The following is a 20,160-nucleotide window of genomic DNA, read 5'->3' on the forward strand; positions in this document are numbered from 1 at the left end:
TGTTGAAAACTACAAATCACTGATGGAAGAAATAAAAAGAGATGAAATAAGTGGAGAAACATACCATATTCATGGATTGGAAGACTCAATCTAGTACATATATGTCAGTTCTCTCCAAATTAATGTACAGGTTAAGACAGTTCCTGTCAAAATCATAGGAAGATTTTTTTTTTTTTGGTAGTTACAGATAAGATTATTCAAAAATCTACATGGAAAGGCAAATGAACTAGGATTGATAAAAACAGTTTTGAAGAAGATCAGTAAAGTGAAAAAAATCACTTTCCCCTATTCAAGATTTATTATACACTTATAATAACCAAAACTGTAGTTTTTGTAAAAGGATAAATTTATTAATGGAACAGTGGAGAATACAGAAATCGACCCACACAAAATTACCTCACTGATTTTTGACAAAGGTGCAAAAGCAATACAATAGATGCAACATGTAAAAAGATGGACTTTTCAACATATGGTGCTGGTGAACTTGGACTTCCATGGATAAGTAAAATACACCTTGACTTAAACCTCACACCTTTTATAAAAATTAACTGAAAATGCATCATATACTTAAATGTAAAATGTACAACTATAAAATATTTAGAAAAGAAAAACATGGAGAATCTGCTGGATGTAGAGCTAGGCAGAGTTCTTAGACTTGACACCTAAAGCAGGATCTGTAAATGGAAAAAGTGACAAATTTAACTTCATCAAAAATAAGTGATTTTTTTCTATGAAAGGTCTTATGAAGGGAATAAGAAGACTAAGAGTGGGAGAAAATGTTTGCAAACTTATATCAGACAAACTTATATCACTAGTATCTACAGTATGTAAAGAACTCTCAGAACTCAACAACATAAAAACAATTTATTAAATTGGAAAATGGGCAAAAGATATGAAGGAGCATTTAATTAAAAAGGATAGTCAGATGACAAATAAGCACATAAAAAGATGTTAACATTGGTATCCATTAGGGAAATGCAAATTAAAATGAAAATGAGATATCAGAAAGTCTACAATAAAAAATAGTGATGATACCAAATGCTGGTGAAAATGTGGAAAAATGGATCACTTGTACATAGCTGGTGGGGATATAAAATGGTACAACCACTCAGAAAAACATTTAGCAGTTTTATAAAAAACTAAACATGCAACTATCTTATGACCTATTTGGGCATTTATCCCAGAGAAATCAAACTCATGTTCACACAAAAACCTGTACACAAATGTATATAGAAGCTTATTCATAATAGCCCCAAACTACAAAACTCTAGATAATAGGTGATTAGTTAAACAAACATCAGTGCATTAAAACCGTGGAATACTTACTACTCAGCAGTAAAAAGGAATGAACTATTAATACATACAACAACTTTGATGATTCTCCAGATATGGACTAAAGAAAATGAATCCCAAAAGCTTATATACTGTATGATTCCATTTGTATAACATCTTGAAATGAGAAAATTATAGACATGGAGAAAAGATTAGTTGTTTCTAGGGTTTAAGGAAAGGATAAGGTAGACAAAAAGAAGCTGTCGCTATAAAACAGCAAGATGAAGATTCTTGGGCTGATTTCCAATTCTGTATCTTGACTATATTAATATCAATATTAATTGCTTGTGATTTATACTATAGTTTTATAATATGTTATCATTGGGGGAAGTGAATAAAGAGTAAACAGGATATCTCTGTATCATTTCTTACAACTCTATATAAATCTAAAATTATCTCATAGTTAAAAGATTACTTAAAAAAAATAACCTGGAAAAGAAATTATGGCCTATTTAGACCAACCTTTTCATCATATTTAAAATAAATTCAGGCCAGAGAGAGTTAGTACCTTTCCCTGAGTCACAAAGCTAGGTAGCAATAGAATTGGAACTACGGTCCAAGACCCTAGATTCCCGTTTTCACACTATTTTATCATGTTACATTACTTGCATGACTGTGACCTCTCCAGAATCCCTCTTCTCTTACTGGTGCATTTATTCTATTCATTTCTTGTATTATATATAGTTAGTACTTATGTGACTTTCTAAGAGCTTGTTTGAAATTTAGATGACAGCCTATCCTAGTATGCTACACAACTGTAACTCACTTTCTTAGTATCATCATGTTGTATTATTAAGATTTGATATTTCCACAATTTCCACAATCATCTCCTCAAGTTTAGAAAATAAAATTGGACTATGGATGTATATTGTGATGTTAATTGATTTGGTTTCTTTATCATAAGGCCAATATAGTCACTCTCAACTGTGTAGTCATCATTTTGATACTTTATTTTTCACAATTTTGTTTCCAAATGTTAATGCATATATTTTATTCACTGGATATTGCATTTGATAACATTTAAATAGAGCCCAATAAGTGGATGAAACCCTCACGCCACCGACAGGTTTTTTGTCTTTTTTTTTTTTTAATTATGTGAAATGAAATTTAAACTAAGACAAAGCTAAAACTTCTGTCTTGTTAACTCATTGTAAAGAAGGGTTCACGTATCAAAAGAATCATACATTATTATTACCAGAAGGAATCATTGCATTCAGTGTTTTTGCCAGATCTATTTATTTGTAAACTATTTATTATACATTCTTGTTATATTTCATGTTTGCTATGTAATAATTTTTTGAAATAAAGTATTTTTTAATTTAAAAATATTCTTGCTCTTTATGTTATATAACACGATCAGGGGTTAAAAATCAATCCTCTTAGCTTAGTCATCCAGGAAACAAGGCAAATATAATAAGGGACATTCAAATTAAAAGGACATTTCTTTTTTCTACTTTTTCATGAGATGGATAGTTTTCATATATAATTTAGGCATATATTTTGTATTTTTTAGTTAACTGAGGTAAACACCAGATTTTTTTTTTTATGGCTAAAGGACTTCCTTAAACAGTGAACTACAAAAATGACAATATCTTAATTAAATCTTTATTAATAAAGCATATTTTCAATTTCAATTGCTTGCAGCACAGCAGAAAGTTTTAGGGTAGATTAGTGAAAACAAGGCACTTTCAAGAATTAATGTTACTAGCAGTTTTTATGTCATCTGAAGGTCTTAGAATTGAATATGACATATTCGATGTCATTCAATTAATGATGCATTCAATTAATACCTTTACCAAACTTCTTTATAATTTAATAAAGTAAATCTTTAATGTTTACAGTATGTAAGACACTGTGATAGCAGTTGAGATATGAATGGAGAAGGAATGAGGGGGTAGACTTAGGATATTTGTGCCAGTTGATAGTTGAAAGTTAAGAGACTGTAAATCATTTACTAGTTCAAATTCAGATTACAGATTTATTTCGTTCAATTGTACTGTTTTACAAAAATGCTGTTTACTATCACTTAAAAGTGGGAGCTTTTTATATAACGATTCATATATCTGACCTCATCTCGCATATTTAGAACCTGAAAAATCTGGGTTGGAATTGCTCATTTCCATAACCAACAATGAATAGGAACAGAGCAGCAGTTCCTCCATTGAGGGCATACCTCAAGTTTTCCACAGCACCACCCAGACCGCCTCATTCAAGTTACCTGCCAGGTTTAACACTCCCTCCTCACTCGGAAGAGGAAATAAGTAGCAAAGCAATGAGAGAAACTGTAGTTGGCACTACACATTCATTTAATAGGCACTAAATATTTGAGGAACTGGATAACAAACTAGGAAAAAAAATGCTGTGTTAAAAGAGATGAGAAGTGGGACAGAAGTCTTGCTTCCAATTTCAACAGCTATTCATTCAATTGCCAAAGCACAACCAACAGTCTGACACATTATTATTAAAATGCAAATCATCTTTGTTTTATTTTCACAAAGGCTGAAGAGATTACTTTAACAATCGGCCAAGCATTTGACCTGGCATACAGGAAATTTCTAGAATCTGGAGGAAAAGATGTTGAAACAAGAAAACAGATTGCAGGGTTACAGAAAAGAGTGAGTAAACTAAGCTTGTTGTTTCATATTTATGTGATGTAAGTACAGGGAAACTTGCATATCATCAAACAAATTTAGAAGGACTGCCATTAAATTTCCCCCACACTGATTGGAACTGCTTTCACTGTGTTCCTATAATTTTTCATTCCTGATCCCCTGCACAGTTTTTAACCATTTTATATTGAATTCCCACAAGAACTTAGTGTTCTCATGTGACTTTGCTTCACTTCCTGATGCTTCTCATGGGGATCAGAGCAGCAGAAGCAGCAGATGCTGGGTAAGTGGTTTCCCATGCAGATCAGATTCCTTTGTAATTAAATTACACCCTTTCTCCATTCTCTTCAAAATCATCATAAGCAAGTTTCACTGTCTTGCGGTTACACTCCAGGATATGGGTGCAGATTGCACAGTGCAACAAGAAAACACAGAGATGAAGTATTAGGAACATCAATTTTGCACACATGTAAAAACATATTTCAAATTTAATAACATGTCTTTCCAGAGACCTAGAATTCTCTATTTCCCAAGCTTTATCAAATAGTTTTCTCCCCTGTGCACAAAAGGACATATTAAAATTTTAAATGATATGAACTCCTATTCATTAATGTACCATTTATAATAGTATTTTCCAAGAATAACTTTTTGAAAATTATTCAATAATCATTTGCTTTTTAGATTCAAGACTTAGAAACAGAAAACATGGACCTTAAAAACAAAGTACAAGATTTGGAAAACCAGTTAAGAATAACCCAGGTATCAACATCTCCAGTAAGTATATAGAATATGTGCATGATTTCCTTAGAAACAAGATGCAATGTTGATAAAACATATCTGGATCATTAGCTCTGTGATATTTCTAATAAGTGCTCTGAGGTCAATCATTTAAAAGTAAACATAGATTTTTAAAAAAGACAAAACTAATCGTGGATAGAGATGAAAATGAGACAGGTTACTTAGCATTTTGTTAGATAGACAGGGAGGTTCCTGGTGGAATAAACAAAGGCAGCCATACCCTGAAACTCCAGGTTTCAAAATGACTCATTCACTCCAAGACAAAAATGTATTGCGCTCTGAAGTTAATAAGTTATCTTGTAAATCCCTTTAGGCTGGACAAACAGAGCAAATCTGATAGAATCCTTTAGAAGGTGCCAGCTCCCTTCCCCAAGCATACAAGAAAAAGTATAAAATAAGAGCCTTTTGCTTTAGCCAGGGGGCATCCCAATTTCAGGTACCCCCTCTCACAAGAGAGCTGTACTTCTGCTTTAATAAAAATCTTTGCTTCTCGACCTCTCCTTCCGAGTCCACATTCTCATTCTTCGGGTATGTGAGACCAAGATCTCTGGGCACCAGACACCAGGATCCTATATCATTTGGGGGACCAGATCCCTATATCATTTGGGGGCTCATCAGAATCCCTCTATCAAAAGGTGCTAAACAAGGTACTTAAAAAATTTAAATTACCTAGGTAGCTCAGATCCCAGTTGTTTTTCCATGTTGCTCTTTTCAATTGTGTTTTCTTGAATAATTCAGCCCTCAATTTGGTCTTTTTCTCTTTGTGACATATTATTTGTTTCATTCCTATTGATTGCTATTTACTGAGGTTAGATTTAATGACCTAAGCCCATCTACCCTTGGAGTATTGAAATTCATTTTAAAAGTGGAAATGTTAACAAGACCAAATGGTTTCTTATATTGCATAGCAAGGGTTCTCAACAGACACTAAAATGAGCAGTAACCTCTGTAGATAACACTTAAGTATTTATAGTTAATTTATTTGCTATGGGTTTATCATACATAGATTTGAAATCCTTTTTCCGATACCATGTATGATACCATTAATTTGTGATTTTGGCTAAGTGAATTTTTTGGAGGGGGACAGAATTAAAAACAGTATTTTTCCTAGGCAAAATATGTTTAGTAGATTTTTTTTTATATCATCTGTCTCATGTGGTCCACTAAAGTTCGCATTTTATTTTGTATTTTAAAAATATTTAGTATTTAACTTGTGGCATGATACTATAAGCTGAAACACAGTTATGGCATTTGCAAACGTTCTAAAATAATTTTTATTGCAAAGTTTTATTTGCAAGTCCATTTTGGTTCAATCTCTAGGCTAACTCAATAAAATTTTTTACTGTGTGGGTACGCGCGTGTGTGCACATGTCTATCTATCTATCTATCTATCTATCTATCTATCTATCTATCTATCTACAGATAGATACACATGCTTGTGCATGCACGTGAGCATGTGTGAGGTCGGACAATTAAGTTCGGTAACTCATCCTAGAAAAAGTGCTACGTACCTCATTGCTGAATATCACTATGGTCACCTTTGAAGTACTCCCTTTGGGAAGCTATGCACCGACGCCAGCACGTAGTCCACTGTTCAAAGCAATTTTGGAACTCTTTTTCTGTAATGGCCCTCAGAGCTGTTGTCATATTACCCTTGATGTCCTGAACATCATCTAAATGTCTTCTTTTCAATACTTCCTTTATCTTTGGAGAAAGAAAGAAGTCATTGGGGGCCAGATCAGCTGAGTAAGGAGGGTGTTCCAATACAGTTATTTGTTTACTGGCTAAAAACTCCGTCACAGACACTGCCATGTGAGCTGGTTCATTGTCGTGATGAAAGCCATGAATTGTCAACGAAAAGTTCAGGTTGTTTTCATCTTTTTCATGCAGCCTTTTCAGCACTTCCAAATAGTAAACTTGGTTAATTTTTTGTCCAGTTGGTACAAATTCATAATGAATAATCCCTCTGATATAAAAAAATGTTAGCAACACTGTTGCAACAAGTTTGCGAACTTAATTGTCACAACTTGTGTGAGTGTGTGTGTGTGTGTGTGTGTAGATGTATAAACACAGAGGGTGCCAAAAAAATATATACACATTTTAAGAAAGGAAAAATAAACTGTATTAAAACTGTAATACAATGAATGACCCTAGTATTCATTTCATTAACACCACCTTTTGAGCGAATATCATACTACACTGTAATTGCTACCGTAATTTAATTTAACTTTGAAAAGTATACATAGGTAACATCTCTTAAAATGTATACAAGTGGACACTTTAGCCAACGTTGCTCAAACTGTAGTTCACCATAGTCAGAAGTGTCTGGATGCTGATGGTAATCACTTTGAGCACCTCTTGTAATTGCAGAAGTCAAATGTGACTTGTATTCATCTTTTGTTATTGGTATATATTGAGTATTACCATTTTAATAGTTTTTTCCTTTCTTAAGATGTGTATACATTTTTTTGTCACCGTATATATTTATGGCCATCTAGTACTAGAGTATTTCACCAGATCAACACCATGAAGAATTCTATAAAAGTTACATTTAGGGTTTCGAATTTGGTATGCCCTGGAAATGGGTCAAAAAGCTTTCTTTTCTCTACACTCACACTTTCCCATCTTCTACACTGAAGCAGTGGGTATTTCCATTGTTCGGTACAAAGTTTGTGATAGTAGAGCCGATGTATTCAAGAAAAGAAAGGACAGGGGTGAGGTGACTTTGTTCCCATGTACCTTCGTTATGCACAACAAGGTGTTGGAACATCCTCTTCAAGTGCTGGCTTAATATAATATTCCTTCCTACTTTTTTTTTTCTCTCTCTTCACTACCATTATTATTTGCTTCTTATCAAGATTATGTTTTTTTGTTTTCTGCCTTTCCACTCCAAAGGGGCACAGCATCAGCTCAAACTCCTTTAAACTTTGGTCCCCCAAAATAGAGCCACACCCTTTAGGTCTTGTTGAAAATCATTATAAACCATCCTGTGAAACAAACTAGGAATATAAAGATGACTGAAGGGGAAGTTACTTTTTCAAGCAGTCTTAATCAGGTAGTTGCTCATGGAATTCATTGCATATAAAAAGTAGCTTTACTTCAGTCTTTATGTTTACAAAGGAGTAAAATAAGTTTTATCATGATTTTGGTTGCAAACGCATAGCTTTTTCATTGTGTAGCCTCTGTCTCTAGAAGGAGAACTAAGGTTATCAAATTCAGGGGCATGATAGATTTCGGAGGAGCAGAGAGGTTTGGGGCATGTTGATAAAATGGCACACCCCTCCCTCTTTTATCTCCTGAAAGCAGACACTGTCCTGGAGAAGCACTACAAAAACTGGGGAGAAGATGGGTCAGGTTGGGGGTTACACATGTACCTTTGTTAATGTTGCATGGCTAGTCTACCAAGTCAGCTTCAGAAATGACAAGGGGCAGAAGGAATGAAGACATTATACTTGTCAGTGTCTTTGAGCATGAAAGTCGGTATGTAAATGAACACAGACTGTGAGTATATTCATTTATTCAACAATTCTCATTGGTAGAGTCAGTTATATAAAAAAACAATAAAATTACTCAAACAGCCAGTTATTTAAATGATTATAATTATTATAGGCATTGGGTTCATCTCAATAGAATGCTTCAAAGACTATAACTAAAAGATTGAATTAAAATAAATTATTTTCTCTAAATCACTCTCTTGCAGTTAATACACGTGTGTAGAAAATTCATGGTATCATTGATCGTTATGTAAATAACTCAACTTATAAATTTGCAATCTACTTATATTCTGTTGTGACAGTAGTATCTTTCTCTGTATTTTTTTTCTTTTTTAACTTAAAAAAAAATTATTTGTCTCATAACTTTTCAGCTCCTAATGTCATTACATGATTTTTGAAATTGCTGATAGACTGGAGGATGTACATCTTTATTAAGATAAAAAAATAGAAATTATTTGATTCTTAAAAGAAAATGAACTCAACATTTTTAAATTGCTAAAAGATATCTGATTAACTCAAATGGCTTTGAAAGTATTGTTATAAGTATTTATTAACATGTTTTTAAAATTTTTGTGAAGAGAATATCACCAAATATTTTTGCCTTTCATTTTCAATTTTATGGAGCTGTGAAATAAATTAATATAGCACTAAGTGTATCTGTATTTATTTCACATCTGTTAAAATGAGATCTCGATTTTCTGATATTAAAAATAAACTAAAAGAAATAAAATTCAATTACCTATAATTATTTACTAAGTATGAAATGTTACCCTGCTTATAAATATCACTTTGGTGAAGATTTGTTAATAATTCCAGCTATTGAAATTTAATTTCAAAAATAGTGAAACTTATAAATAAAATATGAATTTAAAATATAGGTACCCCTTGCTGAATAGATTGCAATGGGTCTGCAGTAAAGCAAATTTCTGCTAAGTTAGCAATGTTTTATGTTTGTTCTTTCTTATGGAATTTGAATATTAGTTTTACAGGACACATAAACTGGACGCCTAGCACCTTGCAGATGACCATGTCTAGCAAATGTAATGCACAGTGAATGCCTATTGGGCTTACAACTCTGGACATAAGACTGTAGGTTTTGTTTGTTTTGCTCTCAAAGGACTGTAGGATAGGATACTCCAAAATCACTAAAGTTCTCAGCATTTTGTTTAAAGGATTAGAAGCAGCCATTAATACATTAATTGAAGAAGCATTGAAATAAATTACGAATCCTGTTATACTCATACACATTGAAATTACACTATAGATGGGTTTGGTGTATACAATTATTAATAATTTGGCGTCAGATTCTCTATGAGCTCTCTGTGTTATGGTCAAAGTAAAACAAAAGGTTTATTTCTAATGTTATCTTTAAAATAGTCTTTTTGGGAAGAGGGAAAAAAGAGAAAAACTAAAGTAGGGATGGAATTTGGGGGCAGGGGGCTCGGGGCATGCATAAAAAGTAATACAGAAAATGAAAATAACAAACTGGTATGGATGTTATTCCAATAGTGTGTGATGAAGTAGCAGATAGAGTCAGTTAGAGGAAGCACAAAAATAAGGAGAAACATTTTTGGTAAAATTTGGTTAGATATCTAAAAGATCACAAGCAATCTTTCCTAGCAAGAGTTCCAACATTAAAGTTGAATTTTTGTAACAGAACAGTGGTTCAAAGGAATCAGATCTTCTAATAAGAAAGTTCAGTTTTACTTAGAGATGTTGATTCTTTTATTCTTTATTAAATCATAGATTAAAAATGTGAGGCCCTGTTGAGTAGAATGTTCCAGATGGAGAACCTTTGTACTTTAAGGAATCACCATGTAGGTGAGAACATAGATGCATTTCTTTACTCTCTTCAGAGACTCCTTAACGAAAGGTTGTTATTTCTTAAGTGGTGGCCTGCCAACAACACCTTATGTGTTGTTAAAGCATGTGAACTGGTCATACTGATTTATTTTAAAGATGCAAAGTCAGTAATTTTAGGTTTGAAATTTTAATGAAAATCTTCAAGAATTCTAAAAAGTACTTTTAAGGTTTCATTGTGTAAATTTTAGTTTTGTTTTAACTTTTTCTAGTCCCACTAAGTCATCACTGGTATTTTGAAATTGTATCTTAGTGACGTATCTTATGTGTTATAATGCTTACCACTTTGATTTTCCTTTTCTCACATTTGCCAATTATATACATTTGATACAGTTGTGATCTGTTATGGCAATTTGTAAAATATTTATTGAACATCTAATGTGGCCATATGATGTTCTAGGCCCTTGGGTTTTAGCAGTATATGAATTTCAGCTCTTAAGAAACTTATGTCGCATTGGAGAGAGGGAAATGGATAATAAACACATAAATAAATGAATAAGTATATTTAAAAATTAATATCTGTTATATGCTATGAATAAAATAAAATAGAGTATAATAGAAGAGAATGAGTGGTGGCTTTTGTTTAGAGACAGTTATCAGGGAAACCCTTTCTGAGCACATATGGTAGCATTTGAATTGAGACTTGAATGATAAAAAGTTAGTCAATGCAAAGGACTGAAAACAGTAACAATACCTTGTACCTGAAAGATAGTGAAAGAACCAGAAAAAGCTGGAAATGACATTGAAGAGAGTCAGGGTCTAGGTTTTATAGGGCCCTGTGGGCCATGGTAAAGGTTTTTTGTTTGTTTTTTAATCGCAGTGATTAAGTCACTCAAAGGTCTTAAACAGGAAATTTGGTGTTCATTAGGCTGCAGTATGTATCATGGCATATAACGAAGCCATAGTGAGGTCCCCAAAACTGGCTACCACACTATTTCAATAGAGTACGAGAGGAAGAAGGGGAAGTTGGTCCAGAATTCCATCAGTTGAGATGATTATAGCTTGATTCTTGATATGTTTTGGAAGTAGAGCTTGTAGGATTTACTGTTGGTTTGTTGCGGGCTGTGGAACAAAAGAAGGATCAAGATTGTCTTTCAAGGTTTTATTCTGATCATCTAGGTGGTGGTATCACTTTCTGAAATAGACATGACTTGAGGGAGGTGAATGATAAAGAGTCAGTATTTCACTTTCACTCATGTTAATTCTGACTATAGGACAGCCAACTGGACATGTTTATTAGATGTTGAATATAGAAACCTGGAATTCAAGGAGGCGGTCTGGGCTTATAGTGTGGTAGTTGAATGAAAAAAGTGTGCCCTTTTTCTGTCACCTTTTGGACTGTTGTTTATTTTTTTAGTTAATACACCCAATATAAATTCTCTCAGTACAAGTTTATGGAATAGTTTAGTTTTAGCCAAAGAAACCAAAATAAGAGACTTTTTCTTTCACTCAGTATTAAAAGTATCAAATCAAAAGACATTTCTAACTACAAAAAATGTGTATCTTTAATATATATATCCCAAACCCTTTTTCACTTAAAACCAATTTCTCATGTATGATGAATGAAGACCACTTCTATTTTTCATTTGCTCATGTATAAATTGACATGCTAGTTTTTTGCTTGTAATTAATAAACAAAATGCTTACATGTCTTCTAAATACCACTCATGGGTTCCTTTTCTGCCAAATGAAATATCCTTTGATAGGATCCATATTACATACCTCTGTATCACACTGAAATTGTGGAAATCTTTTCATTGGTTTTAGAAACTGGGTCTTTATTTACACAATCATTTAGATACACTGAGAAATTTCCGTTACTTGACTGTCCTGTTTGCTTTTTGCTGTGTTCTAGTGGTTTGGCAATAGATTAGAGGTTGGGTTTTCTACCATTTGGTACTTATTATCTAGGAACAATCTGATTTCCATTTATTACATTCACATGGCAGTGATGCCTGTATTTATATTAGAAAAAGGGTTTATTTTGCCCTCCTAGCCTCATGAACGCTTCCAGAAGATTGTTCCATTATAATATGTGGGCATAGTACGTTAAATCAAATTGTTCTTCTTGATTCTTGTATATCTTTAATATATATATACCAAACCATGGGTGCTTACATTTTACATTTCTGGCTACAGGAGTCTTTAACCAAATCAAACTATTGCCAGGCAGTTAAATGAACAAAATTGTAGTCCTAAGAAATACTGGACTTACTATTGCTGAGTAAAATAAATATCTCCCTTTCAATTAAACTAAGTGATACTGGATAAAATTTTGCTTTTACGTAATCAACTGTGTGGCCACTGATTAGGCTTGATAGGACATTTATAACCTAAAGTGTGCATCTCATTACAGGTAAACAAACCTGCCTCTTCATTATCCTCTAGTGTTTTCTGAACTACTTTTGAATTCAATATGGGCAAGACCAGGTTGTGAAAACTCTAAATTATACAACAAGCCAAATGTGAATCTTTAAACAAAGGTACAAAAATTATAAAATGAATATTGATTCAAGAACACATTTGATGCCCACAAAAAAAAATGATTACCACTCCACAGCTTCACTTTTATAATTGTTACTTGCATAAAATATGATTCTAAAGAAGTAAACCCTGTCTAATGAGAAGAAAAATATATTCCATTCCAGTTCAATTCTGACCATGAGTACCTTATCAAGTCATTTAATCTCTCCTTATTTTCGTTTTTCTCTTTGAGATATATAGATGATCATATCCATTCAACTTGCAAGATTCTTGTAAGAACATATAAGTCTTACAACTAAGAGACCAACATATACAAACTGGGGGTTTAGAAATCTGAAAAAAATACATTCATGGTGCTGTAAGTTCAAAATTCTAGAAGTTGTTACTTTTAAAGCTTATTATATAAAAAGTGATGTTGAAAATGTGCCAACAGTGAACTTTAAAAGTATGTATCAGCATGATAATATAGAAAGTATTGCTATAACATTTTACATTACCATTATATTTCCCATCTTTAGTGTTATTTATTATGTACCAGTTTTTCAACTAGAAAAATTTATTTTAGACATCTATATTTAAAATACAATTATATATACTTTATTATTTACTTTTTAAATTTAATTCTAAGTAGAATGTTGAACCTCTATTTTAATAATTATGCTAGATCATATTTTAACCTTAAAGTTGTTTTACATTTTAAAAGGATCCTTGGAAGTTTATAGTGCCAAAATAATAGCATAAAATAAAATTTTGGTATCATTCGGATATTTTTCTAGATATTATCACAGAAATGTTTACTGTCTAGTGCATTTTTTTATTTAAATGTATTGAACAATTACTGATAGTATTCAACCCCTAAGGCATTTGATCTTTGTTGTCATATTGAGGTAATGCTCAAGGTTGAAATAGTTACCATTCCCTGAATGCAGCCACTACCTACTGAAAGAAAAAGCAATGAATCTCAAATATGGTCCCTCATTATTAATATGTCTTAATAACCTAACAACTTCTGCATAATTAACATGTAATTGCTGAGCATAGAATTCCTCATTCCTCATTCCTGTTAGTATAATTCAGATCCTGTCCATCTTGGAAGCATGAGCCTAAGGGATTAAACAGGGGTGCATGAACTTCTGTGGGAAAGTCCAAAATTTTTGGTTTCTAGTCATCTGTCAAAATACTGACAGAAGACTTAAAATAAAAATATCAAGCTGTTTTCATCTAAACTATTTAATTTCTTGAAAAATAAATATCTTCAGTTAAACATGGAAGCTTAAAAATGACTAATTCCTGAACCCTTAAATTTAGAGACACCACTCAAAATATTATTAGTGCCAGAAATGCCACTGTGTGTCATTTAGGTGCTGTATTCACATGTTCTTATTCTTATTTAATACACCTAATAGTTTGGTATGGAATTAAAAACTACTGCTGAAATATATTCATATTTTTAAATATACTGGGCTTAGATTTCATTCCTGTAACAAGTATTTAATTCCCTGACGTAAATAATTTCTAAGTTAGGGTATCACAAATTCAAATGTCAACAGAGTCCAAGCTGTGACATAAATATGTGAAATGGGCATGTGGTAGTAGTAGTGATGAATTGGAAAGCATATACTCAACCTCAAAGGTACAGAAGACACTTAATACTAGTGAATTATTTTCATGCACGTCGGTGGGCCCACTTTTTAGATTTTTTTTCTACCCTCTCCACAAAAGCTCTGGATTTTAATGTGCAGTCTCTTAATATTTACCTTCAAGCAACTGATTCAATATTAAAAAAAAAACCTGTGTGACCAAAGAAAGAATGTCGGTTGACCAAATCTAAATTGCTGATGACACTAGGAAACCTGTGACACTTAGAATATGTTAGTCTTAAACTTTAAATACCAAAACTATTAATAGATATTCCTGCTTTGCCATTTTGAAAATGAAAATACCTCTTAATTGTGGGGTACTTAAATAGTTGATTATTTTCATATTGTATACATTTTTCATTTATTTAAGTATACCTTCTCATAAGAAGTACATGCATAATATTTGTACCATGATAAAATACTAGAGCATTTTTTATTAGTTTCATGTGTACAAATGACAGTAATAGTTAGACATTTATCATTTATACCCCTCATAAAGTGATAACTCCCTCCCCCAGTCTACTATCCCTCTGATGTCGCATATAGCCATTACATTTCCACTGTCTCTGTTTCTGTTCTTTATGCTGTACTCCACTCCTTGGGACCATATATATATACTTGCAAGATTCTTGTATATAAAATTATAGTTGACATTCATTATTATTCAACTTCAGCTTCAGGTGTACAGTACAGTGATCAGGCATCTACAGCATCCCTGAGGTGGTCTCCCTAATAAGACAAGTGTCCATCGGATACCCTACAAAATCTTTACAACATTATTGATTATATTCTCCAAATTGACTTCCGTATCCCTGTGGCAATCTTTTGGTTACCGACTGTGCTTTCTAATCCCCTCACCTTCTCCCTTATCCCCACTCCCCCTCCCATCTAGCAACCCTCAGTTTTTCCTCTATGTCTCTGAGATTGTTTCTGATTAGTTCATTCATTTATTCTATTCTTTAGATTCCACATATAAGTGATATCATATGGTATTTGTCTTTCTCTGTCTGACTTATTTTACTTAGCAGAATGTTCTCTAGGTCCATCCATATTGTGGCAAATGGTAAGATTCGTTCTTCTTTATGGATGCATGATACTCCATTGTATAAATGTACCACAGTTTCTTAATCCAGTTGTCTAACAATGGGCATTTTGGTTGTTTCCATGTCTTAGCTATTGTGAATAGTTCTGCAATAAACATAGGGGTGCATAGATTTTTTTCGAATTGGCATTTTGGAATTCCCTGGATATATACCCAAAAGTGGAATCGCTGGGTCATAAGGTTGTTCCATTTTCAATTTTTTGAGATACCTCCATACTATTTTCCATAGTGGCTGCACCAATCTGCAATCCCACGAACAGTGCACGAGGGTTCCCTTTTCTCCACATTCTCACCAGCACTTGTTGTTTGTTGATTGATTGATGATAGCCATTCTGACCAGAGTGAGGTGTTATCTCATTGTGGTTTTTATTTGCATTTCTCTAATGATTAGTGAAGTTGAACATTTTTTCATATGTTTGTTTATCATCTGTATGTCCTCTTTAGAAAAATGTCTCTTCATGTCCTATGCCCATTTTTTAATTGGATTGTTTGTGGGTTTTTTTGTTTTGTTTTGTTTTGTTTTGTTTTGGTGTTGAGTTGAATGAGCTTTTTATAAATTTTGGATATTAACCCCTTATCAGTATATCATTGACAAATATCTTCTCCCATTCAGTAGGCTCCCTTTTTGTTTTATTGATGGTTAGAGCACTTTTTAGTTAGGTCTTTCTCTCACATTATACTGCCTCCTTTGACACTGTCTCCTTTGACACTCCTTCCAGAAATGTGTGAGGAGGTGGTTCCTAGCTTAAAGACTTCCTTGAAACTTCTTGGTCCTCCTAACTATAATTTTAGTTACAACCTTTCACAATGGGGTTTATCAAAAGTGAGATTTGTGTTTGCTGCCTCAAAGTTCTATTATTAGTGTTGAAAAATCTCTCCAATGTAGTTGAGCAGTCTGGCTCCAGGCCAAATCTTATGTGTGATCTTTCAGGCCCTGTCACAGGCAATAATAAAGGCTTCACCTGGCAAGCCACCCTGTGGAAAGGTGTCTTCTCCACACCAGATTTAGCGCACAGTATGGAGGAGGAGGACTCTGCCCCCTCCACCACCCAGACCCACAGTGCTTTTTCCCAGATCTGCATTCCTAGCCCAGGTGCCTCCATTCAGAGGCCTCCTCATTGGAGGCCCTGGCCAAGGCCTCTCTTGGGTCCTTCTGCTGAAGTAACTGGAAGCCTGGATGACACCTTTCTCCACTAGGACTCAGTGTTTAGTACTTTTCCACTCCTGCCCTTTCTCCTTTCCCTTCCCTTGGCCTGCTGCCCCACCTCATCAGAAAAACCTGCAGGAATCTTTTGTTCAAGGCTGTCTCAGCAGAGACAATACCCTACTCTGCACTGATCATTCTGACTTTTGCCCAGTGCCATTCCCTGGGGGAAAATGGGACACCATTGGAGCCAGCACCTTCTGTCTGGGCTCTTCCTCATGTATCACAGTAAATGAATAAAGACTTACTACTTTCATTTTGGCTTGTTGTTTAAATTGACTACTCTGACATCTGGCAGCTCAGCTTTCCCCTGCTCAGCTCTCGACAGTAGCTTTTTCATGGTAGAATGGAAATACCGTGCTTCCCTGAAAATAAGACCTCTCCGGACAATCAGCTCTAATGTGTCTTTTTTGCTCCAAAAGACGCATTAGAGCTGATTGTCCGGAGAGGTCTTATTTTTGGGGAAACGGTAGCTTCTAAAAGTCATTCATATTGATGTTCTGACCCAGTATAGTTTTCTGCTTGCATATTATCTTACTATTTATTATCTCTCTGATTTCTTTACATGCTTGACAACTCCCTCTGCCCATCCCTGAAAGCTCTTACCATTTAGAACTCACTACCTATAGAAAGGACATGATGATTGAAGTCAGTTTGTTTTGAAGTTTGGCTCTGCTTCTTACCTCATGTAGGAATAAGTCACATAGAATCTGCAAGCCTTAATTCCCCTATTGTTATTATCACAAGGGCATAACATTGCTAATACTAATACTTCAAAAGAATGTTTTGAGATTAAATCTAAAATGATTGCTGTAACCCTTTTTGAAAATTCTACAAAGATATAACTTTTTACTAGACTTTATTCCTACTTCAGTGACTGTTTTTGTTTTTTTAATTACTCTCCTTCCTTTTACCATCTCGTTACACAGAGGCTTTCTCCAAAATACATCTTTAGCCTTTCCTCATTTTCCTCTCCATTGTTTTCCTCTCAAGTTCTAATGAATGCAATATTTTATTTAAATATTTAAAAATGTAATATTTTAGTAAAACATGGTCAAATTATACAATCCAGAATCTAAGGACTGTCACAATAGGAAAATCTACTCTACTAAACTCTACAAACTATTTGTTTTAATTTTAGTAAAGTTATTTTGAAATTACTTATCCTTTTCATAAAATATCACTTTGCAAATTTTCATGTATGCGTTTTCTTTCTTTCTCTGTTTTCTTTCTTCTCCTTAGTATATTTCTCTGTCCTTTCTTTACAGCTGCTGAACAAAATGTCTGATCATGAGCAACACGGGTTTCAGAGATGCTCATCCTCTTTTTGGCGTAGTAGTGATTCATCACCCTGTCTAAATATTTCTTCCATTACTGTCACTCCTGCCAACTCGACTGATTCCAGACTATCATTGGGACTGTTAATACCACCACCTTCTAAATGTGGTCTTCCCAAGCCAGTCAGTGAGAGCAGCATCCCAAGACCTCATGTAATTTGCTAAACAGAAAATTATTTTTATTATCCTACTTACTTTTTTTTAATTCTGCCAAAATATACCATTTATAGTCATGAAAAACATCCGGTATTTCTTGAAAAATATGATATGATCTGGGGCATTTTTTTCTTGCTTTGGTTACCTGATATCAGAGTTTCAAGTAAAGTGTGGATGATGTACAAATCCATAGAAAGATTAAATAGAACAGGTACTTAAGAAGACCCTCAGATATGGAAGTTGGGAAATTAGGTCGTTGGTGATATTGGTAAAAGCAGTTTCAGTAGAGTTTAGTTCATAAAGAGCAAAGTCTTGATTGATATGAGTCGAGAATTGAATGAGGTAAAAGTTAGGGCAGGAAATATATTACCTCTTTCAAGGAACTTAGCCTTGAAGGAAAGAAAAAGAGATGAGAGTCTAGAAGAGTAAAGAAAAACAGAGTGAAGACAGTTTTTGTTTGTTTTGTTTTTAACTACAGTTGAGATTTGAGTATCTATATCCTGAGAAGGAAGAGAGATGGAACCAGGGGAGATAGAAGGATGGGGTGATAAGAAGAACAGTATTCCTGAACAGGAGGAAAGTGCTGAGGGACAAAGTTGCCTGGAAGTCTTTGGGTAGTATTTATGACCAATAAAGTAAACAGAGAGATAAAGAAAGAGAGATGACAGCAATTTAACTGCATGCAAAATTGTAGTAACAATTATGTTAATGAAAAATCCATCACTCTTTACACACAAACAACCTTATTTTTCTTCACTGTCTTAATCATATGTAAATCAGAAAAATAAATGTATTCTGAGAACTCTAGTTTTAATATGAACCACTCTAAGCAATCTCTGTTGATATTCTTATAGGAAAAGCATTTTTTTCTCACTCACTCTCCTCCAAAATGTGAATTCTTTTTTTAAAAAAATAGATTTGTGTGTGTGTGTGTGTGTGTGTGTGTGTGTGTGTGTGTGTATTTTTCTTCCCTGAATGACAAAGTGATGATTGTTTCATTCTTACGTAACATTTTAGCCCAGATAACTTAATGATTCCCATGGTATATTTAGTGATTCTTAATTTACTTCACAAGGTAGCTATTATAGAAATTTAATGAAATCTTATCCAGGAATAAAAGGCACTGCAAGGAATCTAATAGTTGGCTGTCATTGTAGTTATAAATACAAATTAAAATGTACTCTTTAAAATTTTGTTAAATTGTCAATTGCATTTGAACAGTTACATTAAAAAAGGTACATCACTTATGTTCAATTATTTCTATTTAAAACTTTTGCAATGTGTAGTACTGAAATCATGTTTTATATAGTGTCTAATATTTTCAATTCTCTGATACAGATGGAAATTATTTCTAGACATACAAAAAAATCCAATATGTCTTATGTATCTATCTAGAATAGTATCATCACCATGTTTGCAATTATCTTTGAGAACATTTTTGCAGACATTTTCTATTGCTTTCTTACCAATGAGCATTTAGCATAATCAATCGAACAATATGATATTGCCAATATTCAACTATTTTTGATTCAACTGAATTTGTTGTTCATATATGTTTTATATGTATATGAAATATTTATCATTATAATGTATCTACATGAAATACTACCCTAATTCATATTATCTTCTTCATTGCAGGCAGGCAGTGTGACACCTAAGTCACCCTCTACTGACATCTTTGATATGATTCCATTTTCTCCAATATCACACCAGTCTTCAATACCTACTCGCAATGGCACACAACCACCTCCAGTACCTAGTAGATCTACCGAAATTAGTAAGCTTTCTAAACAAATCAATATTCTCTACTGCATTTGTGTACCTTTTAAATGTTTAATTAATACTTTATGTGAAACTATATATCTTAACAAACTCACTAAAAAGTTTTAATTACTAAACCATTATGATTATACATATGTACCAAATCAGTTAATTATATTTTACTTTATAATTCAGAGTATACTACTAAAGACATCAGTATTTGCATTTGAAACTATTTTGAAAAACAGTTTGGTATAGAATTATTTACATTTTAATACAAAGCACTTATTATATTTTTATTGTGTTTGGGGTTATATTTTTAATGTTTTAATGATTAAAAACAACTCTTATGATAATTATTTTAATGATTTTGGGCATGTTTA

General features: G+C 33.2%; 1 protein-coding gene across 10 annotated transcripts in view; it reads left to right on the forward strand.

Annotated features, from left to right (window-relative positions):
* Positions 1-20,160, forward strand: part of GULP1 (GULP PTB domain containing engulfment adaptor 1) — a 223,461-nt gene that overhangs the window by 193,284 nt on the left and 10,017 nt on the right. For 5 of the 10 annotated variants that reach the window (XM_074339089.1, XM_074339081.1, XM_019740768.2 and 2 more), the window contains 5 exons: positions 3,831-3,947; positions 4,144-4,224; positions 4,623-4,715; positions 17,792-18,013; positions 19,655-19,793. In XM_074339089.1, coding sequence (XP_074195190.1) covers positions 3,831-3,947; positions 4,144-4,224; positions 4,623-4,715; positions 17,792-18,013; positions 19,655-19,793 — 652 coding nt within the window. The remainder of the gene's footprint in view (positions 1-3,830; positions 3,948-4,143; positions 4,225-4,622; positions 4,716-17,791; positions 18,014-19,654; positions 19,794-20,160) is intronic. The other 5 variants (XM_074339091.1, XM_019740769.2, XM_019740770.2 and 2 more) reach the window with 5 other exon arrangements.

This window comes from Rhinolophus sinicus, linkage group LG01 (assembly GCF_036562045.2).
Source record: "Rhinolophus sinicus isolate RSC01 linkage group LG01, ASM3656204v1, whole genome shotgun sequence".
Lineage (NCBI taxonomy): Eukaryota > Metazoa > Chordata > Mammalia > Chiroptera > Rhinolophidae > Rhinolophus > Rhinolophus sinicus.